Source organism: Pristis pectinata, chromosome 6 (genome assembly GCF_009764475.1).
Source record: "Pristis pectinata isolate sPriPec2 chromosome 6, sPriPec2.1.pri, whole genome shotgun sequence".
In the NCBI taxonomy this organism is placed as follows: domain Eukaryota; kingdom Metazoa; phylum Chordata; class Chondrichthyes; order Rhinopristiformes; family Pristidae; genus Pristis; species Pristis pectinata.
The window spans coordinates 29,357,304-29,378,600 of NC_067410.1; the positions used below are offsets into that span (position 1 = coordinate 29,357,304).

At 38.3% G+C, this 21,297-nt stretch overlaps 1 protein-coding gene across 2 annotated transcripts in view; it reads left to right on the top strand.

Annotated features, from left to right (window-relative positions):
• The window catches only part of synpra (synaptoporin a), a 257,466-nt gene that overhangs the window by 137,273 nt on the left and 98,896 nt on the right, over nucleotides 1–21,297 (top strand). The window contains exon 1 of one of the 2 annotated variants that reach the window (XM_052018775.1): nucleotides 4,631–4,788. The exons of the other annotated variant lie outside the window; for it this stretch is intronic. Within the exon in view, the coding sequence (XP_051874735.1) occupies nucleotides 4,765–4,788 (24 nt within the window). The 5' untranslated portion in view covers nucleotides 4,631–4,764. Of the gene's footprint in view, nucleotides 1–4,630; nucleotides 4,789–21,297 lie in introns of those variants that run through there. 2 annotated transcript variants of the gene reach the window in all.

Here is a 21,297-nt window from a genome sequence, read left to right on the forward strand (position 1 = left end):
TTGCACTCAGTTTGGAAAATAACATAGAAGCAAGGTGAGATGTAGGACTCCAGTGGCCTGCAGCAAGGACTGCATGAACAAGCTAGCACTTTTGCTACCCTTTGAAGGGTAAAATTTCTTCTGCATTCTGCTGCTGAAGATTCAGATGAGGACTTTGATGGACCAGTCTACATAAGGAAGCATAATATAAAATGCTTAGTTCATTGAGAAGTCTGTCAGAAGGTCCAATTACTTAGCAAGGAGAAAGAAGGGAGTCCAGCAACAAGTTGGCATAATTCCTAACACTGAGCTTGAAGTCCAAGGTGTCCTGTGTAGAAGTGGTAACCAATTCCTTTTACAGACTTGTGGACCCAAAAATGCTTGTCAGGGAAAACAGTGATTGCCCAATGTATGAGTGTTGCACTGGAAGTCTGACCACTGCCATACAAGGTCAGCTTGCTGCTAGCATGGTTGTGCATCTGTGAGCAAAGGAGCTTGCTGGGTCTCAGGGCCTTCAACAACAACAGCAGATTACTAGGGATTGCATTAGACAGGAAAATACACACGGAAGACAGGCACTAAAAGAGGGGACAGAAGGGTGATTAGTCTACTGTCAAATGAAATATAGAATGATTTCATTTATAAATTTAGTTTGAATGTTTATTTAACAATGGCTTTTATTCTGATGTTGTTCTGTGCGGCTTAGCGTTAGAGGTTAGGTAGGTTGTGGAACTGTTATTGAAGTGGTGTTTGTTGTCATTGGGTCACACTAGATGATGGACCATTGTCAGTCCATGCAGGAAGGAGCAGTCTGATGTGCCAAAGGTCACCTTCTTCCTTTTCCTTACCCTCTGGATCTTCATAATGTTCTTCTTCTGCTGTTAACTGTACAACATCCAATAGACCACCATGAATCTTGACACCAGTTCTGTCAAACACTGTAGGCTGAATCCAGAGGCAGGGGGATCATTGGTCTACTTAACAAATCAAGTAGCATCTGTGGAGAAATAGTGATTGACCTACTGAATATTTCTGTTTTTGTTTCAGATGTCTAGCATCTACAGTACAATGCTTTCTGATTGATCTGCTCTCCTGTATTTTATGTGCAATACCACTCTTATTGAATTCATGTAATGCACTTGTGCACAGTAGGTTATGCATCAGAGGTTTCAGGAATGTCATCAGCAGATGCTCCATCACACCTGGAATGCACCTTTTGGTTTGTTCTGGTGCCTTGAATGCAGTAGGATTCTGCTAGGATACAGGGCATTGACCTGCCAAATGGATGGCCTCTATTCACTTTCCAGTTTGGCATTGAAGCAATGGGATCTCTTCACTGTCCATTTTGGGTGGAACTAATATGCAGCATGTGCTATGCCTGTGCTCAATGACAGGCTGCACCATGGGGAAGCCTGTAATTCTCATGGAGTGGCCAGCTTCCTCCACCGGCTGGTCTCTGGCAAGAGGGATCAAAAGATGGCTACCTCCCTTTGAAAAAAGAGCCTTAAGAACCTCATTAATGGATATTCCACAGCAAGACTTTGTAAAGCTCCAAACTGGAAGGAGCCAGTCAGATAGAAGTTCCATTCCTTGATAGCCACTTACAATGTGGTCCTTGCCTTGTTCTGAACTCACATTAAGAACATAAGAAATAAAGGCAGAAGTAGGCAATGTGTCTCTACCTGCCTAATCTGCCATTCAATTACATTGTATCTGATTTTTCCCTCTGCATTACCTTCCTGCCCTTCCCCCATATTCTTTGATTTACTTAATATCTAAAAGTCTACCACTCCTTGGCTTGAAAATATTCATGAAGATACTCTCTAGTTGAAGAATTCTTTCCTCATCTCTGACCACAGTGATTGATCCTTATTTCGAAACGGTGACCCATGGACAAGCCAGCCAGAGAAAACATCATCTCTATATCTATCCTGTCCCTCTGAGAATCTTGTATATCTCATTGACATCATCTTTCATTCTTTTAAACTCAAGTGATATAGCCCAGTCTTCTTAATCTTTCCTCATGCAACAAAGCCGTTATCCCAGGAATCAATCTGGTAAACTCTGTACTCTCTCTGTCGCAGGTGTATACCTTCTAAGGCAGGAAAATCTGACATGTTACATGATATTCCAGATGCAGTCTCACCAGGGCCCTGTATAATTGGAACAGGATATCTCTACTGTGATTATGTCTGGAGGAAACGGCATATTTCAGTGTGGGCCTCCTCATTTAAGTTCTGATGTCTTTAAGATAGTTCCTCTCCGAAAATCTGGATATATATGGTATCATGCTGTGAAACCTTGTCCTAATCCTCTTCCTTACTCTGGTCACAGCTTGCTCTGCTCTGTTTGCCCTCTGTTAATTCTTCCAGTCATGCTGTATTCCAAGGGAATGTGTAATAGTGCACCTGTATCTAAGAAAAAGCAATCATGCTAAAGCCTTGAATAAAGTCATCACTTGGCACAGCCTCTTGATACCCAAAACAACTACAGAAAGCAATAAGCAATTGTAGAATTATAGAAAAAAAGACAAAACAAAATAATCCACAACTAACCTGTGAGTTGCTAATGAATACTTCAAATACTGAAGAGTTGGTAGTGGTGTAGAAAGGAGCCTTCCTGTTGCTTAACACAAGTTTATACTTGTGAGGTTAAGAGAGGGTGTTGAACTCCAAAATGGCTGTGTTCTCATTGATTGGTATCGCATGTTGATTGACATCATGATCTCCCAACTTTGCATACATCCAACATCTGCTAACTGCTGGCATGCTAAAGCACTGACCAAATTGGCGCAATTCACCCCGAATGTGTTTGCATGCATGCTTAGCACACTGTAAATGGCCTGTTCACCAAGAGAAATGCTTGCCAAGAATTTTAAGGTGATTTGGCAGGCATACAATAAAATGGCAGGGTTTTTAATGCCTTGATGGTGAACCGGTTTATTCTTCAGCAGCCTCTTGATTCAAGTCTGCAGCCTTGCAATTTAAATAAGCATTAATGACAGAGTTATCAAGAGAGTGCCAGTAATAGTATCAAACTTGCTGCTTCAGTTCTATAATTGACAGGTTTGGGACAGCTCCAGAATATGAAAGTTTAGCAGGAAGTTAATTCCTGTTGGAATTACTAAATAAATTATTCACATGACAGACAGTTAACCAGAAATTCACCAATAATAAAATGAAAACATACTAACGTATGAAATAAAACGTTTGCAATACAAAGTAAAAAGGTTAGATTTTGAAATTAGTTTAATTTTTCAATGATTATGAGTAGCTTCAGTGGTAAATATTGAGTTCAAGAGAGGTATAAAAATATGTCTGGTCCCCATGGTTGAATAAATTATGCAAATACTAGCCTATTGATTAAAATGTGTTCTGAGATTTCATTTTCCCATGTATATAAACATTTCTTGTTTGGAAAAAAAAAGCACAATTATGCAATTCCTCACAGCCCAGAAGAATCATTTATGAGTAAAATACAAATTATTGATTATAGATGAGTGAGGTACCCCGTTAATGTGGTTCTCATAAAGATATAGTTAAATGACAGCCTTAATTAGTCAACCTGCAGACATACTAATACTCAAATTAATCCAATGTATTTATAAACTGTTTTCACCGAGGTGGTTCAGAACACTATCTTAGCTTTTGAAAAAAGTGTACATCATGTAGTCAATGCTAAAACATAAGAAGTATTACAGTGGACATCTGAGACATTATATGGGCTAGGTTAATGAATAAGAATGCGATGCATTGAGGGTTCATGGGAATGGAGATGTTAAGTGGTGAGTTCAGACCAATATGGAACTGGCTGGCCAATTTCCTGCAGTAACTGCCATGTAAAGCTAAATTTTTCCCCTCCTAGTTCTGTGGTAAGTGTTTATTCTACCCCAGTGATAATAATGGATAATATCAACAACAAGTGTAATTTTTGAGATCTATCCTGAGATCCAAAATTTAAAATTAATTAAGTACAGCAATTGAAAATTCACTTGGTACGGATGATAAATAAATATGTGTATTGCTGAAAATAGCATTGTTCATTAAAAAGTCTGAAATCCTGACACTAAAGACATATTATAAGGTAGATGTATAAAGTATTGGTATAGATATATTTGTCTGATAGCTCTTAGTTCTCAATAGTGCAGACACCAGTCTTTCTTGTTATATTCTTTGTTTTTTCTTGCTTCTAAAATTCTTTTAATAGCAGCAGTTCCTTAGATAACTTTACATTATAGGTACAGCAGGCACTCAAGTAACATGAATATTTCATGCAGAATAAATTATTTTCCAGCGATCACACAGTTTCAGAATAAAATGAAACATAACATATTGTATAGCTAAGAAGAGATTATTTTGTATGCAGTAGCAGTGAAGTTATTTCTGCTTTGATGCAAGAAAAGTTCTCAAAGGCAAATGCTGTTGTGGTCTGAACTATATGAATCAAGAACCTTCCTGTTTTTGATCAACTTTATAAGCTGGCATGAGCTTTGTGGTTTCTAGTAAGTCTGCCCATTTTTTTTGCAGACTCAGATTCCTCCAGTAAGAATGCAGCATTTCTTCTCTAATGTGAATGTGCTGCCCTCAACAAATACAACTGAGGCAGTGCCTGATTTGCTATAATATCTTTCTATCTCTCATGTTGATTTTCTCTTTTGCTGTACATCTATTCTTAAAGTGAGTCCAAGAGCTACAGTCCATCAGAAGGATTTTCAAATTTTAATTTTAGTATGAGCCAGATTCTGTTTGTTTGTGGAGTGAAATTGGATTATAATTTTTTCTGTAAATGTGTATGGTGATATTTGCTCCGGTAAGTAAAGGATAATTTTTTTAGCATCTGAAAAAATTGTAAGCAATGAAGCTTTAATTAAACATTTTGCTGTCTAATTAGTAGAACAATGTTTTTATATGTAACGATTAGAAGAAAATATGTAGTGCTATTGGATATAAGAGTAAGTTATATTGTCTCCTTTTGACTTTGGTAAATGTTTTGATATTCCATTCCTGTTTATAAATTGCACATAATACATTAAAGATTATTAATTTTTCTATCTGCTTAACTGAAAACCTGTAAAAAAAAATGTGCTAGATTTCATATCATTGTGAATTATTTGCTTATCTGCTCATAGTGAACATTGCTCTACAGATATTCTTGGCACACAGAAGGGAATATAGAATCCCTTGAGGCTGAGTTTTAAAACAATAAAGGAAAGAAAGATAACGATTGTTGCTTCCCCTCACTAGATTTATCAAGGGATAACCATTTTAGAAGCCCCAATAATTTTTATAAGAGTATTTTAATTCACTGATGAAACATTGACATAGCTTACAAATGTATCTAGATGGCGTTAAGCCTCTGGAATGAGGCATAGTTGCAATTAGTAGACAGAACAATTATATTTACTGATTTTTTTTCAGCAGCTAATGAAATAGACTTGCAGCCTTAAAATTACAACCTTAATATAAGTATGAAAGCTATTGCAAACAGCTTTCTATTTTTGACATATTTATTGAAATCATTTGCTCATTTGATGAGATTTGCAAAACGCTTGACAGTTTGGAACTATTTTGTCAAAGAGATTAAAAGTGAGAATAGGAATAAGATGAATTTTTAAAAACACACTGAAGATATCAATTGAGACTTTTTTACGTGTCTCAAGTTATGGTTGGCAATAATTAATTATGATGGAATTAATAAACCACAGAAAAAACTAATTCATAAATATGGCCAACATGCAATATTTTTTTCTCAGTCATTATTTAATTCCCCTTCGGAAGGCGATATTCAGAACCTTCTTGAGCTGCTACGGTCCTCATGGTGAAGTTACTGCCACAATAGTGATGGAAAGGGAATTCCAGGATTTAGACCCAATGACAATAAGGATTGACAAGGATTTGGAGGTGCTATCAAAGAAACTTTAATGAAATATGTCAGGGCATCTTATATGCAGTGCATAATGTAATGATGATGCAAGGAAGCTGAAGGAGATGGATGGACTGCATTGTCCTGAAGTGGGTTTGTGCTTCTTGAATGTAACTGAGGTCCACCCAGTGAGGCAACTGGACCCTTTCACTTGTCAGCCATTGCAATATATGGGCGTGAATTACATCAGAATCTGAATAGGAGCAAATTGAACTGACCATTGTACAAAGATCAGTGAACATCACTACTAATGAGCTTATAAGCGAGAGAAGTTTACTGATGGAGTTGAAGATAATTGGCCAGAGGATACTTCCCCCGAGGACCTACTGTGATAGATTGAGTTGAGATCATTGGTAGCCAACAACTGCAAGTATCTTCTTTATCCTGGGTATGATTCTCACAAGTAAAGAGTTTTCCTCTTAAACTCCAATTTAACTAGGGGCTCTTGATGCCACAATCAGTCACATATTACTCTTGTAGTCACTCTCACCTCACATCTGGAATTTAGCCCTTAGAACTAGGTTGAAATAATGGCGAGAGACAAGTGGTCCTAGCAGAACACAACTGAGCAAGGTATTGATAAATAAATGCTTGACAGCACTGTTGATGCTTTCTGTGACTTTGAGAGTTGACCAATAAAGTGGTAATTGGCCAGACTGGATTCGTCCTGCACGTTGTGCACCGAACAAACTGTGCAAGTTTGCCCATTGTTGGGTTGATGCTAATGTTGCAGCTGCACTAAAATGGCTTGACTGAAGGCATAGTTAGTTCTGAAGAATATCTTCATCACTGCAGCCAGGGTGTTCCCCACTCCCAAAGCATCTGGTGCACTCAGCCATCTCTTGACCTGATGTAGATTGAATCAAATTGACTTAAGACAGGTTTTATTGATAATGGGGATCTTAGGAGATCTACAAAGGTTTCAGCATTGCCTTTCAGATTAATGTCCTACCCCCCTGTCACTGAGGATGGGAATGTTCATAGAGCTCTTCCTCCAATCTAATTATCCACCACCATTCATTGTTGGATGTGCCAGGTTTGCAGCTTTGATCTGAGCCATTGCTAATGGGATTGCATAGATCCATTTATAACATTCTACATCTGTTGTCTAACATGCATGTAATTCCTTGTTGTGGCCTCACTTGGTTCACAGCTTATTTTTTTGAGACGGCTGGTGTTACACTTGGAATTAAATTTTTATTACAATGCGGTCTGTTTAGTGCACATTCTATAGCATTTTATTACTAATGTAAAATATTCACATATTTCAACATCTGTGGTCACCTGGTGCCAAAAAGTGACCTTTTACACTGTTTAGTTTCATTTCATTATTGTATCATCATCACATCACAGATTAAAATTGACAAACTGGGAAAGCCCAGCTAATCTATCAAGCATATATCATCTGGAACAGAAATTCATTTGTTTGAGCAGTAGCAGTTTTCAAAAACAGAATATACATTCTCATACCGTCATTGCAATAAAAGGCTTGTTTTACTGATTAGATTATCTACATTTCAAGGGATTGTAAGCAAAATATATTCAGTTGCTTTTTTTTACTTTTGGAAGTCTTGCTAATAAAATTCAACAGTAGGTCTTTCCCTGTGAATTTCAAACCTATGCCTTTGAGTGATATTAGTTCCTTTAACACACTGTACTGTCTTTTGTCCCAGAAGTGCTGCACTTAACAATCCTGCAAGTCAAATCACAAGGAACAGACAATCATGTATCATTCATGCTGCTCATCTTCAGCTGGCACTGAGCTCTATTTATATACATTTATAAGTTCAATGATCTGAATTGGAGTACCATACCTTTCCTCACTTGATCATGATAACTCCTCACTGACCAAAGGTGATGATGTATGCTAATATATAGGTGGTATTTCCAAATGGGGTGGGGGAGTTGGGCAGAGTTCAGGTCCCTAACATGCATTCTATCCTTAACAGTTTCCGTGCCTAATAGATACCTGAAAAGCTGTCTGGTTAATAGATTGCCAACTGGGGAATACTGCAGAAGAGGATGGGTGAAGGTGGAGGAGAAATCATAGGGAGTTATGGGGGTTGTTGGTTTAATTTAATGAATTCGGGGAGGATTGGAGGAATGGTATGGGGTAATACAAGGGTCAGTGTAAAATCGGAGAGATAGAGAAAGGATTGGGGTTGGCAAGAGTTGTGTGATAAATGGGGTTTGGGTGGGTGCTGTCACATACACTGGAGGGAAGCACTGCAGGCTCACAAACTGTGCGTGAACAGGTCTTATCTCTTCCATGCCTCCTTTCAGCTGCCAGACATCCTGAGGCCTGAGAAACCCACCTGCCCTAAGTCAAGCTTAAACCTAGCTTAGGCCCTAGATGCATAGATTGATAAAAATAATTAAATGAATAACGTGCAGGAGGATATTCACTTCTCCCTGGAAGCAAGTCAATAACACATTTCCTATGGAGGCAGGTTGTACTGGATTTCAATTTGAAATTAATTTCCTATCTGAAACAAGCCCACATATTTTTGCCATAGCAAATTACCCTCATAATATCTAATTCCTCAGATGGCAGTGATTATTGAAGATAATGGAAATACTCAGCTGATTAGGCAGTATCTATGGGGGAGAGAGAGACAGGGAGAGGAGGAGGAGAGAGATAGAGGGAGACAGGGACAAAGGAAGAGAGAAAAAGTGTTAAAGTTTCAGATCAATGATCTTTCATCAATAAAATATCATTTGAGGAGAATGCAGATTGCTGAAGTACAGTCACACCCTCTGAGCTCCTTTGCTTCTGTAATCACGACAAAGACAGCAGTTCTGACCTTATAAGGCAACAACTGACTTTGCTTGACAACAATCTGAGTTTTCACTCCAACATTTAAAATTTGGATGGCTTCTCTTATGCTATATTGATGCTGCCTCATGGCTGGCTTCATAGTTGTGTGCACAAAGATGGACTCCACTTTCACTTTGGAAAAGATGGATTCCACACTAATTCAGTGTCCTCTGCCAAACTGGCACTGGACAACTCCATGCTTCTCGACATTTTACAGAGCTTTTCTGATTGCCTTCCCTATGTGCTATCCTCTAAAATGCCTGCAGTTGTCAGTATCTGAGCTGGTGGCTATGAGTGTGAAATCCAGTGATGGTCAGCATCTGACATTACTAGTTTACAGTTCTTGAATATCTGAATTGCAAAAGAGTAAAGAATTACATAGCAGAGGAGAGTAAGAAAAGCTTATTCCTTCTCCAGCTTGTAAATCAGAATGGTTTGAGAAGGAAGTTGTATGTAGGAAGGTAAATTAACTATGAGGACACCTGCTGCCCTTGGCCTCAGGAAGATCCATCACTATTAATAGTGACCACTGTCATCTCCATGAAAGTTATGACATTCAAGCACACCTGTACTCTTGTTACCTGATGCTGATGTGCTGGTTGTGCACTGCCTTATCCTGCTTATGGGTGCCATGTGATCTGTAGCAGTGGCTATCATAATTGAATTGTTGGCATTGTATACTAACTCTGAGATATGGGTGTGAGCAATGTGAAGGGTGCAGTGGAGCTTCTGAGTGTTTGGTATGATTTGGGTGTGGGAAGGTGTGGGGGGATGCAAAGTCTAAGACCAATGATGCAGATAGTAGTGCACCTGGAGATGTATTCACTGACCTTGACCACCATTATATCATTAAACCACTTCTGGCACTGCATCCCTATCCTTGGTATTTGACTATAGATGTGTGTGGAGGGCATCTTGACACACTTAAAATAAAGAATATCTCTCTTCCATTCCATTCCCTCCTCTAATGTCTAAGTACAGTGTCCAAGAGCCTTGGAATTCCCTATCTCTCGGACTGTGCCATTATTTAATGCTTTGCCTTGTCAGATTAAATTGTAGAAAGACAGGCTGTAGGTGTCCCAACATACTCCTCCCTTATAAGGAACAGATTAGCTTTAACTTGAGAACTCCTGACACTGGCTCCCTGCTGATGCACGCATTGGACAAACACCACAATCATTGGCTGGTGCAAAAAACATGGAAATGAGCAGGTAGAAATTAGAAGGCAGACTTGGCTAATCATGGGTCAGAGGCTACTGAATTTAGTCCCGTCTATTCCCACAATCAGTGTTTTTGTTTTGTCATCCATCTGAGTTTCCAAACCATAGTACAAAATTTGCATGGGTAGAATTCCCATTTTCCTGATATATCCTTGGTAAGTTCCTCATTAGGATGCAAACGTTACCTAACCCACAAATCAAAGGATCATCCTAGTCAGATCCATTGGCCACAATACTTATAGAGCTTCTTGCAGACTTTAAATGCCTGTTGTTGAACAGCTGGCCATCAAGCGCTGAAAAACTTCCCACAGCTTGGCCACCCGAGATTGCTCACTGTGGATGCTTCAAAACCTGGAGTTGAAGGGAAGAATCCCTAGCCTCATTGACTGGATTGCTCTGCATGGTTCAAGTAATGAGCCAGGGTAAGTAAGCAATTGTCAATAGATCTGCCCCATTTACACTTTATATCCCTCAAAAGATATTAAGCTATCCTTTTGTGATAATTCTATTGATGTACAATTTACATAATGCAAGAACTCAAAGAAACATCTGAAACATCATTGACGTTTATAAATTTCTTTGTTGCATTTAGTCTATAACAATTCTACTTCTGTAGTAAAAATGAAAAAAACACTGCAGATGCTGGAAATCTAAAAATGCTAGAAAATCTCAGCAAGTCAAGCTGCATCTATGGAAAGAGGAACAGTCAATATTTGGTCCGCAATCCTTCATCAAAACTATTCTGATGAAGGCTCACAGACCTGAAACATTGACTGTTCCTCTTTCCGTAGATGCTGCCTGATCTGCTGTTTTTCCAGCATTTTCTGTTTTTATTCCACCTATACTGTTTGGCAGCTGTGTTACATGTATTATATTGAAAGTGTATCATATAAGTAAGGACCATGAAATGAATTGTAGTTACTACTTAACCAGTGTTTGCATTAACACTTCCTCATCTTATAGGCTTGAGTTTAATGTATAATTTATTGATTCTCTTCACGAGTGCCTGCTGATTGATGCAGCCTCTTCCAGGTGTTAAGGAAAAACATGGAAGGGTTTTCTTCATCATTCTCAGTGTCATGCCCTGATTAACCAGCTTAAAGTTTTCCTTTCCTGAACTAAGTGGACTACCTCGCATTCACTTGGAGATCCTTCCATTAAACTAGCTGAGAACTGACAAAGCTGCTCAAAGTGGAGCCAGATGAAGTTAAGTGAAAAGCAGTGAAAGAGATCTTAATTATTGCTTCAATCCTACTAAGCACTTTCAGATATGGCAGTTTTCAGAATAAGTTAAAACCAATGAACCCTATTTCCCTTTCCAGTATTCTCTTTGCTACGTTAGTAGATTACATCCATATTTCAATAGATTATATCAAACAGATATTCAAATATTGTAAATATCAGCTACTGAATTGGATCCACCATATTTAGCCCAGTTGCATCAAGGACATGACCTCTCCCTGAGTCGTAAATAGTAATGGTATAAACTACCACTCTATATGCAAATACTAACTTTCTTGTCCTAGTAACTATTAAACATGGTTCTCATTGGAACATCAAATCATTTGAGCAATCATGCAAAATATCTCTTCCTGTTTAAGTATCCTGCTGTATGGTATGTATAAGTGCAGGCTTTGCAACTTGAAGAAAGTTTAACATAAGGTCATGTTTAAACCAGTAGGTGGGACATATTTCCATTTAGCTTGAATCTTCTCAGGTATTGCTCATCAAAGAAAGTAGGCACTTAATTGGTATGCTACACAATGATGTAAGGTTATACTCTATCTTTCTGTTTCTAACAGTTTCTGTATTCTCAGTTTGTTAGTTCTTCTTCCTCATCCACATTCCTCAGAGGTTAGTGCTGGCTTCTCTCTCCAGGCTGAAACAATCAAGCACAGCAGACTGACCACAACTTCTGTACCAATCGCGACTGCAATAAAAAAAAATGGATTTAGAAAGAAGCCACAAAGCAAAGACCACTGGTATTAGTCCAATAAATTTAGCTGAATCTTCCCTTAAATATCTCTCAGGCATTTAACAAGTGGAATAGGAATTGAACTGCAAAAAAAGTCATTCCCACAATAACAGAAGATAATTTCAGTGGTAGTTCTCATGCCTAATCTCAACAATTTGCACTGGTAATTCTGGTGGAATTTATTTCTTAGTCAAAAACGGCAACTCAGCCCTAAAACTCTCTCCACTTGTAAATGCACAATTCCTCAAATTAACCTCTAGATTCCTTTCAGGAGCAAACAGATAGAAATTCCTAACATAGTTTATCAAATGGAATTCAACAACAAAAGAAAATATTCCAATTTCACCATTAATATATAGACTTTAATGCACATCAAAAACTGCATCTAAACTGTAAATCTGCAAAGTGTGATTTGCATGCATTCAATCTATCTGTTATCATGGCCTCTATTTTAACTTAAAGTAAAATAGTGATTATACAGAAATCCATCTGAAATTCAACTCTAATATTGTTACCTGCAAATGGCTGCCCACACTTATCACTCCTAATCACATCAGAGTCACAACTTTCCAAATTCCTGTTTTTGCCTTATCATGGGAGGAAAATTGTGGGGTTAAGCCATTCATTTGCCCCTCAGCTATATTAATCACACTATCTGGCACACCGCAGAATACATTTGTCAGGATTTCTGACAATTATATTTAATTCAGGAAATTATTGGTTGAGGCCTGGATTATTCCAAGCAAACTCAGCAACTGTCATCAAGCTTGGTTACATTATGATTTTAGGAGAAAATGGTTGCTAGGTCTCGGTGCATTATTGGAAAAATGGAAAAAATAAGAGAAGACATGAAAATATTATTAAAATCATTTAAAATTATGAGAAGAATGTGAATCATAGATGAAAACAGACTTCTTAATTGGAACGGAAACATAACATAAAATAAATGCACAATATTTGAGGTTTAAAATGACTTTCAACAACAAAATGTGATGTGGTGCAGACACTTAAAACCCCATGAATTGTTGATTTAAAAAAAAACTGTGATCACCTGGCCAATAATGGTATTGAGAGCTGTAAGAATCAATGGAAATAATTAAATCCAGTGGGGTACATAGCAGTTTCTGAGATGCTGGACTTTTGGAAAATTCATATTAGTGATAGCAATTAGCAAAGGACAATTAGGTACATTGAGATTCTGAGAGAAGTTCTCTACCACTCCAAAGAAAGAGAAGTAGTTTTACTTATTCATCACAAGGCTGACCACTGCATTGCATCCATTAGTCACTGTTAGTAGTCCAATATTGCTGCAATGTCTGCAATATAAGCCATGTAAAATGGATGATAGTGACTCATCAACGCTCATTCCTTCTCACATGGCTTGGCTTTACAGATGTTTAGGGCTAGTTGGAAGACTAACAAATGCAGGGGCACTACCCGAATGGCATTAATGATGGGCTGCATGGATCCATTGCTAGGGTATCAGCAGTTCTAGTAATTTGTTGGAGAACAGATGGTTGGAGTGTCATAACACCCTTAAAGCCCCCTTAAACACATAACCAGAGCTAAGGTGGCAGCTCAGACAGCTTGCTTGGCAGTGAGTTGACAGAGACAGCAGGGAAAGCTGAAACTGCAGACATCAGGCACTGTTCTATGTGGTTGGGTCCATGTGAGGTGACTTGGGTATAGAACAGTGTTAACTATTTCTATAGATAATGGGAGGTAATGTTTTGTGAAAATGAAGCTAAACAGAATTTGAGTAACTAGCATAAATAAATGCCCATTAGCAGCTAAGTTTAATGAAGCTGGCCAGAATTCCGACACTGCGAAGAATAGACTCCAAGCTCCACCCGAAGTCATGTGCCCTCATATTCTAAGGCATTTCATGCAGGCTTTCTGGCTGAGCAGGCAATGCTCCAAGTATCTCAATGTATATGTTTATAATCCTTTAGCTGTGGGTGGTCCAAACATATGCCTCAACCAAGTCCACTGGAGCAAATTTGGTGCCCTCCAGGGAGTTTACGTACAAACAATGTCTTATTTTTGGTCTGGTTTCAGGCTGGTTGGGTCTGTGCAGATCACATGTCTAAACTATCCCCTATTGTACATGAAATGCTAGAACCTGCAGTTTAGGATGTGATTGCCAAGTGGAGTAACAAGATGCCTTTTTTTCTTGAATGGCAAAGGTTGATTAGCCAGAGCCTCTGCTGTTGGTATTTCTTGAGTATCTGAAGTGAGAAGAGCTCAAGAGTATATTCATGGTGAGTGCAGGGGGTAAGAAAGAAAGGCATATGTAAACCATTGGAATCCTATAAAGCAGAAGAAAGTATGGGTTATGTGGGACATGGAATGTGAGGAAGATTACACTTCAACATGCAGCCACTTTCAATTATCTCCAATTCTGCACCATCCATGGGCAATGGAGACCACTAACTCAGTGATGACCAGCAATCTGAGTCTCCAATAATTATTGTGGTGAAGGAAATAAATTCTGAAAGGAGCCCCATTCAGCAACAATGCAAGGAGTAGAGAGCGGGCTGACCTTTCCTTTCTCCTCAACCCACCCACACAGATTATCTCACAAATGGATTGGGAGGAGGAAGGTGGTGCAGATTTACCCATAAAATGTTAATGGCCTATTTCTGTAATAGGAATAGTTAGTGTGGGCCCCCGTGGATTCGCAAGATCATAATTCCTATATGAGGACAACAAGACCATCCTATATGATGATGGTTTCAAATAAAACAACTATCGAGGAACAAAATTTGTGACTTTTTTTGCTGTTTTAGTGCTTGTTATTATTGGTAAATATTTTTCAATGTTCTGCAGTTGCGTGGTTAAATATCAGGTTAGCATTGCACCAGAAGTTAATGACTTGAATAATATTGTTAACTTTGAACCAGAACATTATTCATAAGAGAGATGTCAACCGTTGGGCTTATAGCTGAGACCACTCTTTAACATTATGTGCAATTTGAAAAAGACTCCTCAGTAGGATCCTACTGCTACACGAGCATTTATTTTGAAATATGCCAACTCATCTCTCAATTACTCATGTTCAGTACATTGCTGTTAAATCTCTGTATGTCTTGAATATTTCTCATCTCCAATTACACAGAGTGAATTAGACTGGCAAACTTCCCTGCATTTCACAAGATCAAAGGGCAGTTATGGCTGAGGTGGATCAGTCAGACCCTCAGGGCTCCACTATGACTCAATTGATAGCATTCTTGCTTCAGAATTAGAAGCTCATGGATTCAAGCCCTACTCTAAAGCCTTAAATCATGCAAATTTGCATCTGAGGATAAACTCACTTTGGCTATGCAAGTTGTCACTATCATGGTGACATCATTCAATATATATGAACATCAAGTATAAACAGCATTCCCAGTTCAGCCATTTTCACCATGCAAGGCCATTTTAGTTTGTGTTGTCTTCCAACCACTCAAGAAGTTGAGAACAATAGACTCACAGCACCTCTTAAAGAACATTCTCCCAACAAAGATTAAAACAGCTCCTTCTCTTTAATATGAATTAAATACAATCAAAGAATCACAATACCACAACAAAACCATGCAACTAAAACCTCTTTTTACAAATTTATTTTACCTGGTGGTTTCCATGCTCAATACACTGATGCTAAGATCGCTTTTCAAGGTTTGTTCTCATAGACTACATTAGTTCCAGAAACAGATGAGGAATCTTCTGGTCGTAGCAAGTCTTCACCTGGTACTTTTGATGACTACAACATACAGTACAATGGTTTATGTAATCTTATTGCTTCAACTCCTGACAAACCACAGGTGAAAAAGGTCTAGTGCAATCAATGATGAATCTCAATGACTAGCCTTTCCATGTTATGCCTGCTACAGATACAGGGTTATCTATTTTAAAATGGCAACTGTGCATTCTGGCTATTGATGCCTGGTCATCAGATAAAATTTCTAGTGACTTACTTGACACATCTGTATGTCCTTCACACAACTGATTCAGGACTGCTTTCTTGTAGTGGAATAACAGCTCTGGATTACCAAAAAAAGCACATCATTCTCTATGCTTTACATATATCTTTTTTCCTGTAGTATGGTAATATTGTGTAATTTTCACATTCTTCTTCCCATCATGCTGAATGTGTTCGTATACCTGCAAGAAGCAGAGTCACATCTCATCATGGTAACAAGCTGTTGGGGAGTGGCTGGAGTATTGTCAATGTAAACCAGCAGTAACACAATCTCACCAGGGTATTGGTATATTGCATAGAGGTATACTAACTAGTGGCTGACTCAGAGCATTTGAATTCTGATTGTACAGTCCACTTCTGTATTTCAGAATGTGATCTCCATGGAATGAAGTAAAACGACACCAATGGCACCAGGTAATGTTAGTGCCAATTCCTGCCTTCTTGCTGAAGTCTAAGGAGGTACCCTTGGGATTCAGGAAAATTTTCTGTAGAAGTTGTTGTTCATGAAACTCACAACGTTCTGACCCTACTAGAACTTATAGAAGTCCATTAACCTTGTATCATAGATAAATATTTTCTCTCTAACCAAGTATTGTTTCTCTACTTTGGAAAGAAACCTTAAAGCAAAAATAATCAGCCATCTATCTCCATTCTCCATAAAATGTAACAAAACTATACCAATGCTAACAGACAATAACAGCTTCTCCGGATCGTAATGAAAAGATTCCATGAATTGAGCAGCAACCACTTTTAACCCTTGGAATACAGTTTCTTGTTTCATTATCCTCTTCTCAGTTGTTTTGTGATTCAGCAACTCATGTAGAAATGCTAACATTTAACAGTTGCAGGAAATATCCATAATAGTTAAGATGTCCTAAATAGGCCTTCAACTCTGTCAGATTGGTCTCATTAAGTGCATTGAACACTGATCTTGTCTTTATTGAATGAAGTCATTCAACATTAATCATGTAGCCAATAAATATTTCCAAGGCCACAGTGACACATTTGTCTTTCCTCATCCCTCAGCCAAACTCCTACTTCTTGGAATCATCTAAGTACACCTTCTAGAGTCTCTTTGTGTTCCTGCTCTAGCTTTCCAGACAACAGGATATCATTTGTGATACGATGTAGACCCTGGATTAAGTGATGCAAAGCCCTCTGTAAAATACTTGGAACTAATAATATCACAAATGGAAATGTGTTGCATTGAAACAGTCCAAGGTGAATATTTATTATTATGTAATGCATTCAACTTGATTCACTGGTAAGCAAATGAAATGTCAAGGATTGTGAAGATCTGTTGTCCCTTGCTGAGCAAACAGAAGTAGAACATAGTTGTGTACCTTTGCTTTTTCTTGATTGTTATCTTGTTAACTGATCCAAATGGTACCATCTATCTTCATGGCAGTAATGGTTGGAGTAGCTGAATCAGAAAACTCAGCTGGTTCAATGTTGCCTGCTGCCTATCATATCTTCAGTTCTTTCTGAATGTTTTCTTTTATACTGTAAGTTATTGGTATACTTTGAAGAACAGAGGTGTAGCATTTACCTTCAGGTGAATCTTGCCTTCCATACTTTGAATATTACTGATTTTATCTTGAAACTCCTTGGGGTACTTGCCAAGCATAGCTGATCTAATTTCTTCATACCCTTGATCTCTTGGCTACCTTTACCTTTCATGGCCTACTCCAACCTATCAAATTTCCCCTGGATAATCAGAAACAGCGACCTTTGCTTCGTGTTACTGCTTCTCACTCAATCTTTACACATCTTTATCATCTAGATCCCCCTTCCTAACTTCTACTTCTTCTTCTTCTTTGACAGTCACTTGGGATCAAGATGACTTGCTTACACTCTGGTTCTGTGGATTCCGAGGTGATTGATGAATCCAGTCTGGGAACTGCAGACTCTTTCTCAGATGGAGCAGGAGGAGGTTGATAGGGCAGTTAGTCTGTGAGGGAGTGCGCTCCTTTTGCCATTTATGCATGGCACTGGGTGAATTGAAGAAAAGATTCAAGGATGTACTTAAAATTTCCTTGGAAAAAATGCAGCATCCCCGCAGACTGTTGGGATTTCCTGGCCCATACCCGCTCAAAATAAAGGAGGACCATTCAGGATGGTATTGAGAACCTCGAGTCTATGCAATGGGAGCACACAAGGTCCTTGCTCAAGCACCACCTCACAAACCACCCACCTGCCCTGTCAGGCACTTTCTGCCCCATCTGTGGGAGAATCTGTAGTTCCTACATGTGCTTCATCTGTCACTTCGGAACCCAGAAAACCTAAATGGAAGCAAATCATTCTCAGTCCCAAGAGGCTGCCTAAGGAGGCGAAAAAGATCTTGCCTACTTCACTGTCATTTGAGTGAAAAAGTTTTTCTTCCTTTCCACATATTCAATCCACAATTCAAATGCACTGTTGAAAGAATCTAAAGTACCAATTTTGGACACCTTAATTTCTCTATGCCGCAACACGGCCAATGCAACCACAAAAGACTGAGTTGGGGGAAATCTATCTTGCTCTCGGTAAATTATATTGCTCCACAGTTCCAGAGACAGAACCCCAAATCTTATGAAATGCAAGCAACACTTACGAATGTAACTATCCTGGTGAGTTGCCTTTCATCCCGATAGTTAATTATCATAATGACACCATTCAGTGTATGCAAACACAGAATAGAAACAATGCTCACTGTTCAGCAGTATTCACCATGTGCTTCTCTGTGGAGGAAGGCACTTTATTTTGTGTCACTATCAAACCACTCGACGAAGTTGAAAACAAAGTATCACAGCATCTCTTAAAGTGACATTTCCCAACAAGGACCAACATCTTTCAACCACCCTGAACCGGGACCTTAACACTTTGGAGGAATACTTTCAGAGGTCGAGTTTCAAGACAAATCCCCAGAAAACAATGGGCACTGCTTTCCATCCTGGTAAACTGAAAGCCAAAAGTACTCTAAGGGTGATCTTCTGTGGCAACGATGTGAGATACGACCCCACACTGAACTATCCTAATGTGACACTGGATCACATGTTAACCTTCAAATACTTCTCACAGTAGCTGGCAAGACGAAGACAAGCAACAGCCTGATCTAGAAACTGGGAGCATCTACAGCACTCAACGATGCCTTTGTAAATGCAGCAGCTAAGTACTGAGCACCATTATAGGCACGATTTAGCTACACCCAACACAATATTCTCATTTGAATACTGTGGTGAGGTGTATTACTTTAACCTCGAGTCTTTTCCCACATCCTGGCTGCCTGGGCTAGCAAACATCACTCATCCAGTCATCCATCTAAATGCCATTGCCCTCCACAAGATCCATTGGAGTGACATATGTACCCCTATTCATTGGAATCTCATTATCTTCCTGGCCATTGTTTGCACATCCTTCTGGACTCTCATGCCCAATGCCAACCAGACAATATCAACCCCAGTAAAACTCAGAAAGCCAAATGGAACTCAGAAGAATCTCTTAAAATATCCAACACGGAAGTTCCCTGTCTTCAATCTACCATGTAGGTTACAGTCGTCTCTGAACCACATCCACACAAACTGTGGCAGATTTAGATACTTGAAGCAAAAATAGAAAGTTAAAACTGTCTCCAGTATGTGACAGTGGTCATCAGAAACAGATTATGGAACATATGATGGCTCATTGGCTGATCTACAAACATGAAGGATTATAAAATGTATCATTGTGATACACTCTGCCATCCCAATGTACTTATCTGGCTTAAGCATCCAGAAGTAAAATTATAGCTGTTGCTTTACAGCTAAGCTTATCAAAGGAAAAAAAAAGCAGCATAAAAATCTAGGCTTAGTTTCCCGTACAGTTTTGAAGGACATTTGCATTTAAGACCCCATCACACAATGATAATAAAAGATCCCTTGACAACAACCTCAGTGCCCTGGTGAAAGTGGTCCTTCAATCAGCATTGCAACAACAGATTACATGGTCATAATCATATTCCTCTTTGTGACAACTTGTGTATAAGTCAGTTGCTATGCAGGACCTCAGAACAACTTTATGCCTATAAGGAATCTAGGGACATACTAATAAGGACATGAAAGGCATTTTAAAAATTCAAATAACTACTTTTCCCAGATTATACATTCAAACAGACATTAAAGGTCCATTGTGCCAGACAAATCAGGGTGTTTATTAATTGATCTTTCACTGTGCAAAGATGTATTTTATTTATCTGTAATTGATTTCATTGCTGCTTGTGATAAATTCAAATTCAGTACTTTTGAAGCATTGTTGTTCATTTTCAGTGGTCTTACCACAACCCTAGCAACTACATATTTCAAATATATATTTCTGTGAAGCCCTTACCCATTTATTTATCAAAAAATAATATTGTCTATTTTTCAAAAACTACGAAAGATAGTGGGTCTTCATTTTTGACCAAAAGAAATACTATTCAAAAGCACCCAATAATAAATATTTTGTGAACAGAAAATGACTTTACAGTTTATATCCTTCTTCTATTAATACAAATGCAAGGAATTGCTGGCTTTAGAAAAATAATTACAATTAAATTGGTCTTTTTGCATTAATGCAGGTTCTTATTAGATGCTGTAAACACACATTAATGTGTGATGGTAGCAATAGCGTGCCGTTGCATAATAATGCAGATTTTTATTATGTTCAGGTGTGGTTAAGTGTGGCTAGATAGAAATGGAAATGAAGGTATCTCTAATAATGTGCTGTATTCAAACTTTATTTGAAATCATCCATGAGTAATTGCTGTACTTTGAAGTCATGATAATTTACCACAATGATTTTTATCCTTAGGACTATAAAAGATAACTAAAGCAACTAGTGCATTATACTAGAGGCAAAGATGAATGCTCCTAGTAAAATAATTAAATTAAATCTCTTTGACAGCGTAAACAAGATGAGAAGTTTCATTTATTTAACTCTTGAATAGCAGATTGGGAAAATGATTATTGTTTAATACCTGTTCATTTATAGAAGTGACCTGCAGCTATGTTATCAATTGGTCCCAAATGTTCTTATTTGATGCTACATCAATGAGAACACTATGAGGACAATTTGACTTTGTGTTGTCTGTTGTAAAATGGAGATCATAAATCAGCATTCAGTCTGAAGTCAATAGAAATAATATTCAGGAGAGATATAAAACAGGCTATGATACACTGTCGTCTGTTTTACTTGTCACTCTTGGAATTATTGCCTATACTAGACACACTGAGCTTAATTATATCAATCAAATACCTCCCAAGGAACCTGCCAATCTTTTCCCTTTTCTACTGAATTCAACCTGCTGTTCTTTAATCTCTCCCCAAACTCCTAATGCCACTCTTCTCCGCCAGTTAATATATCCTTCCCCACGTATCCCAAAGTGTAATGTCATTCCCACTTTTACCCTCTGCCATCCTGAAACCCT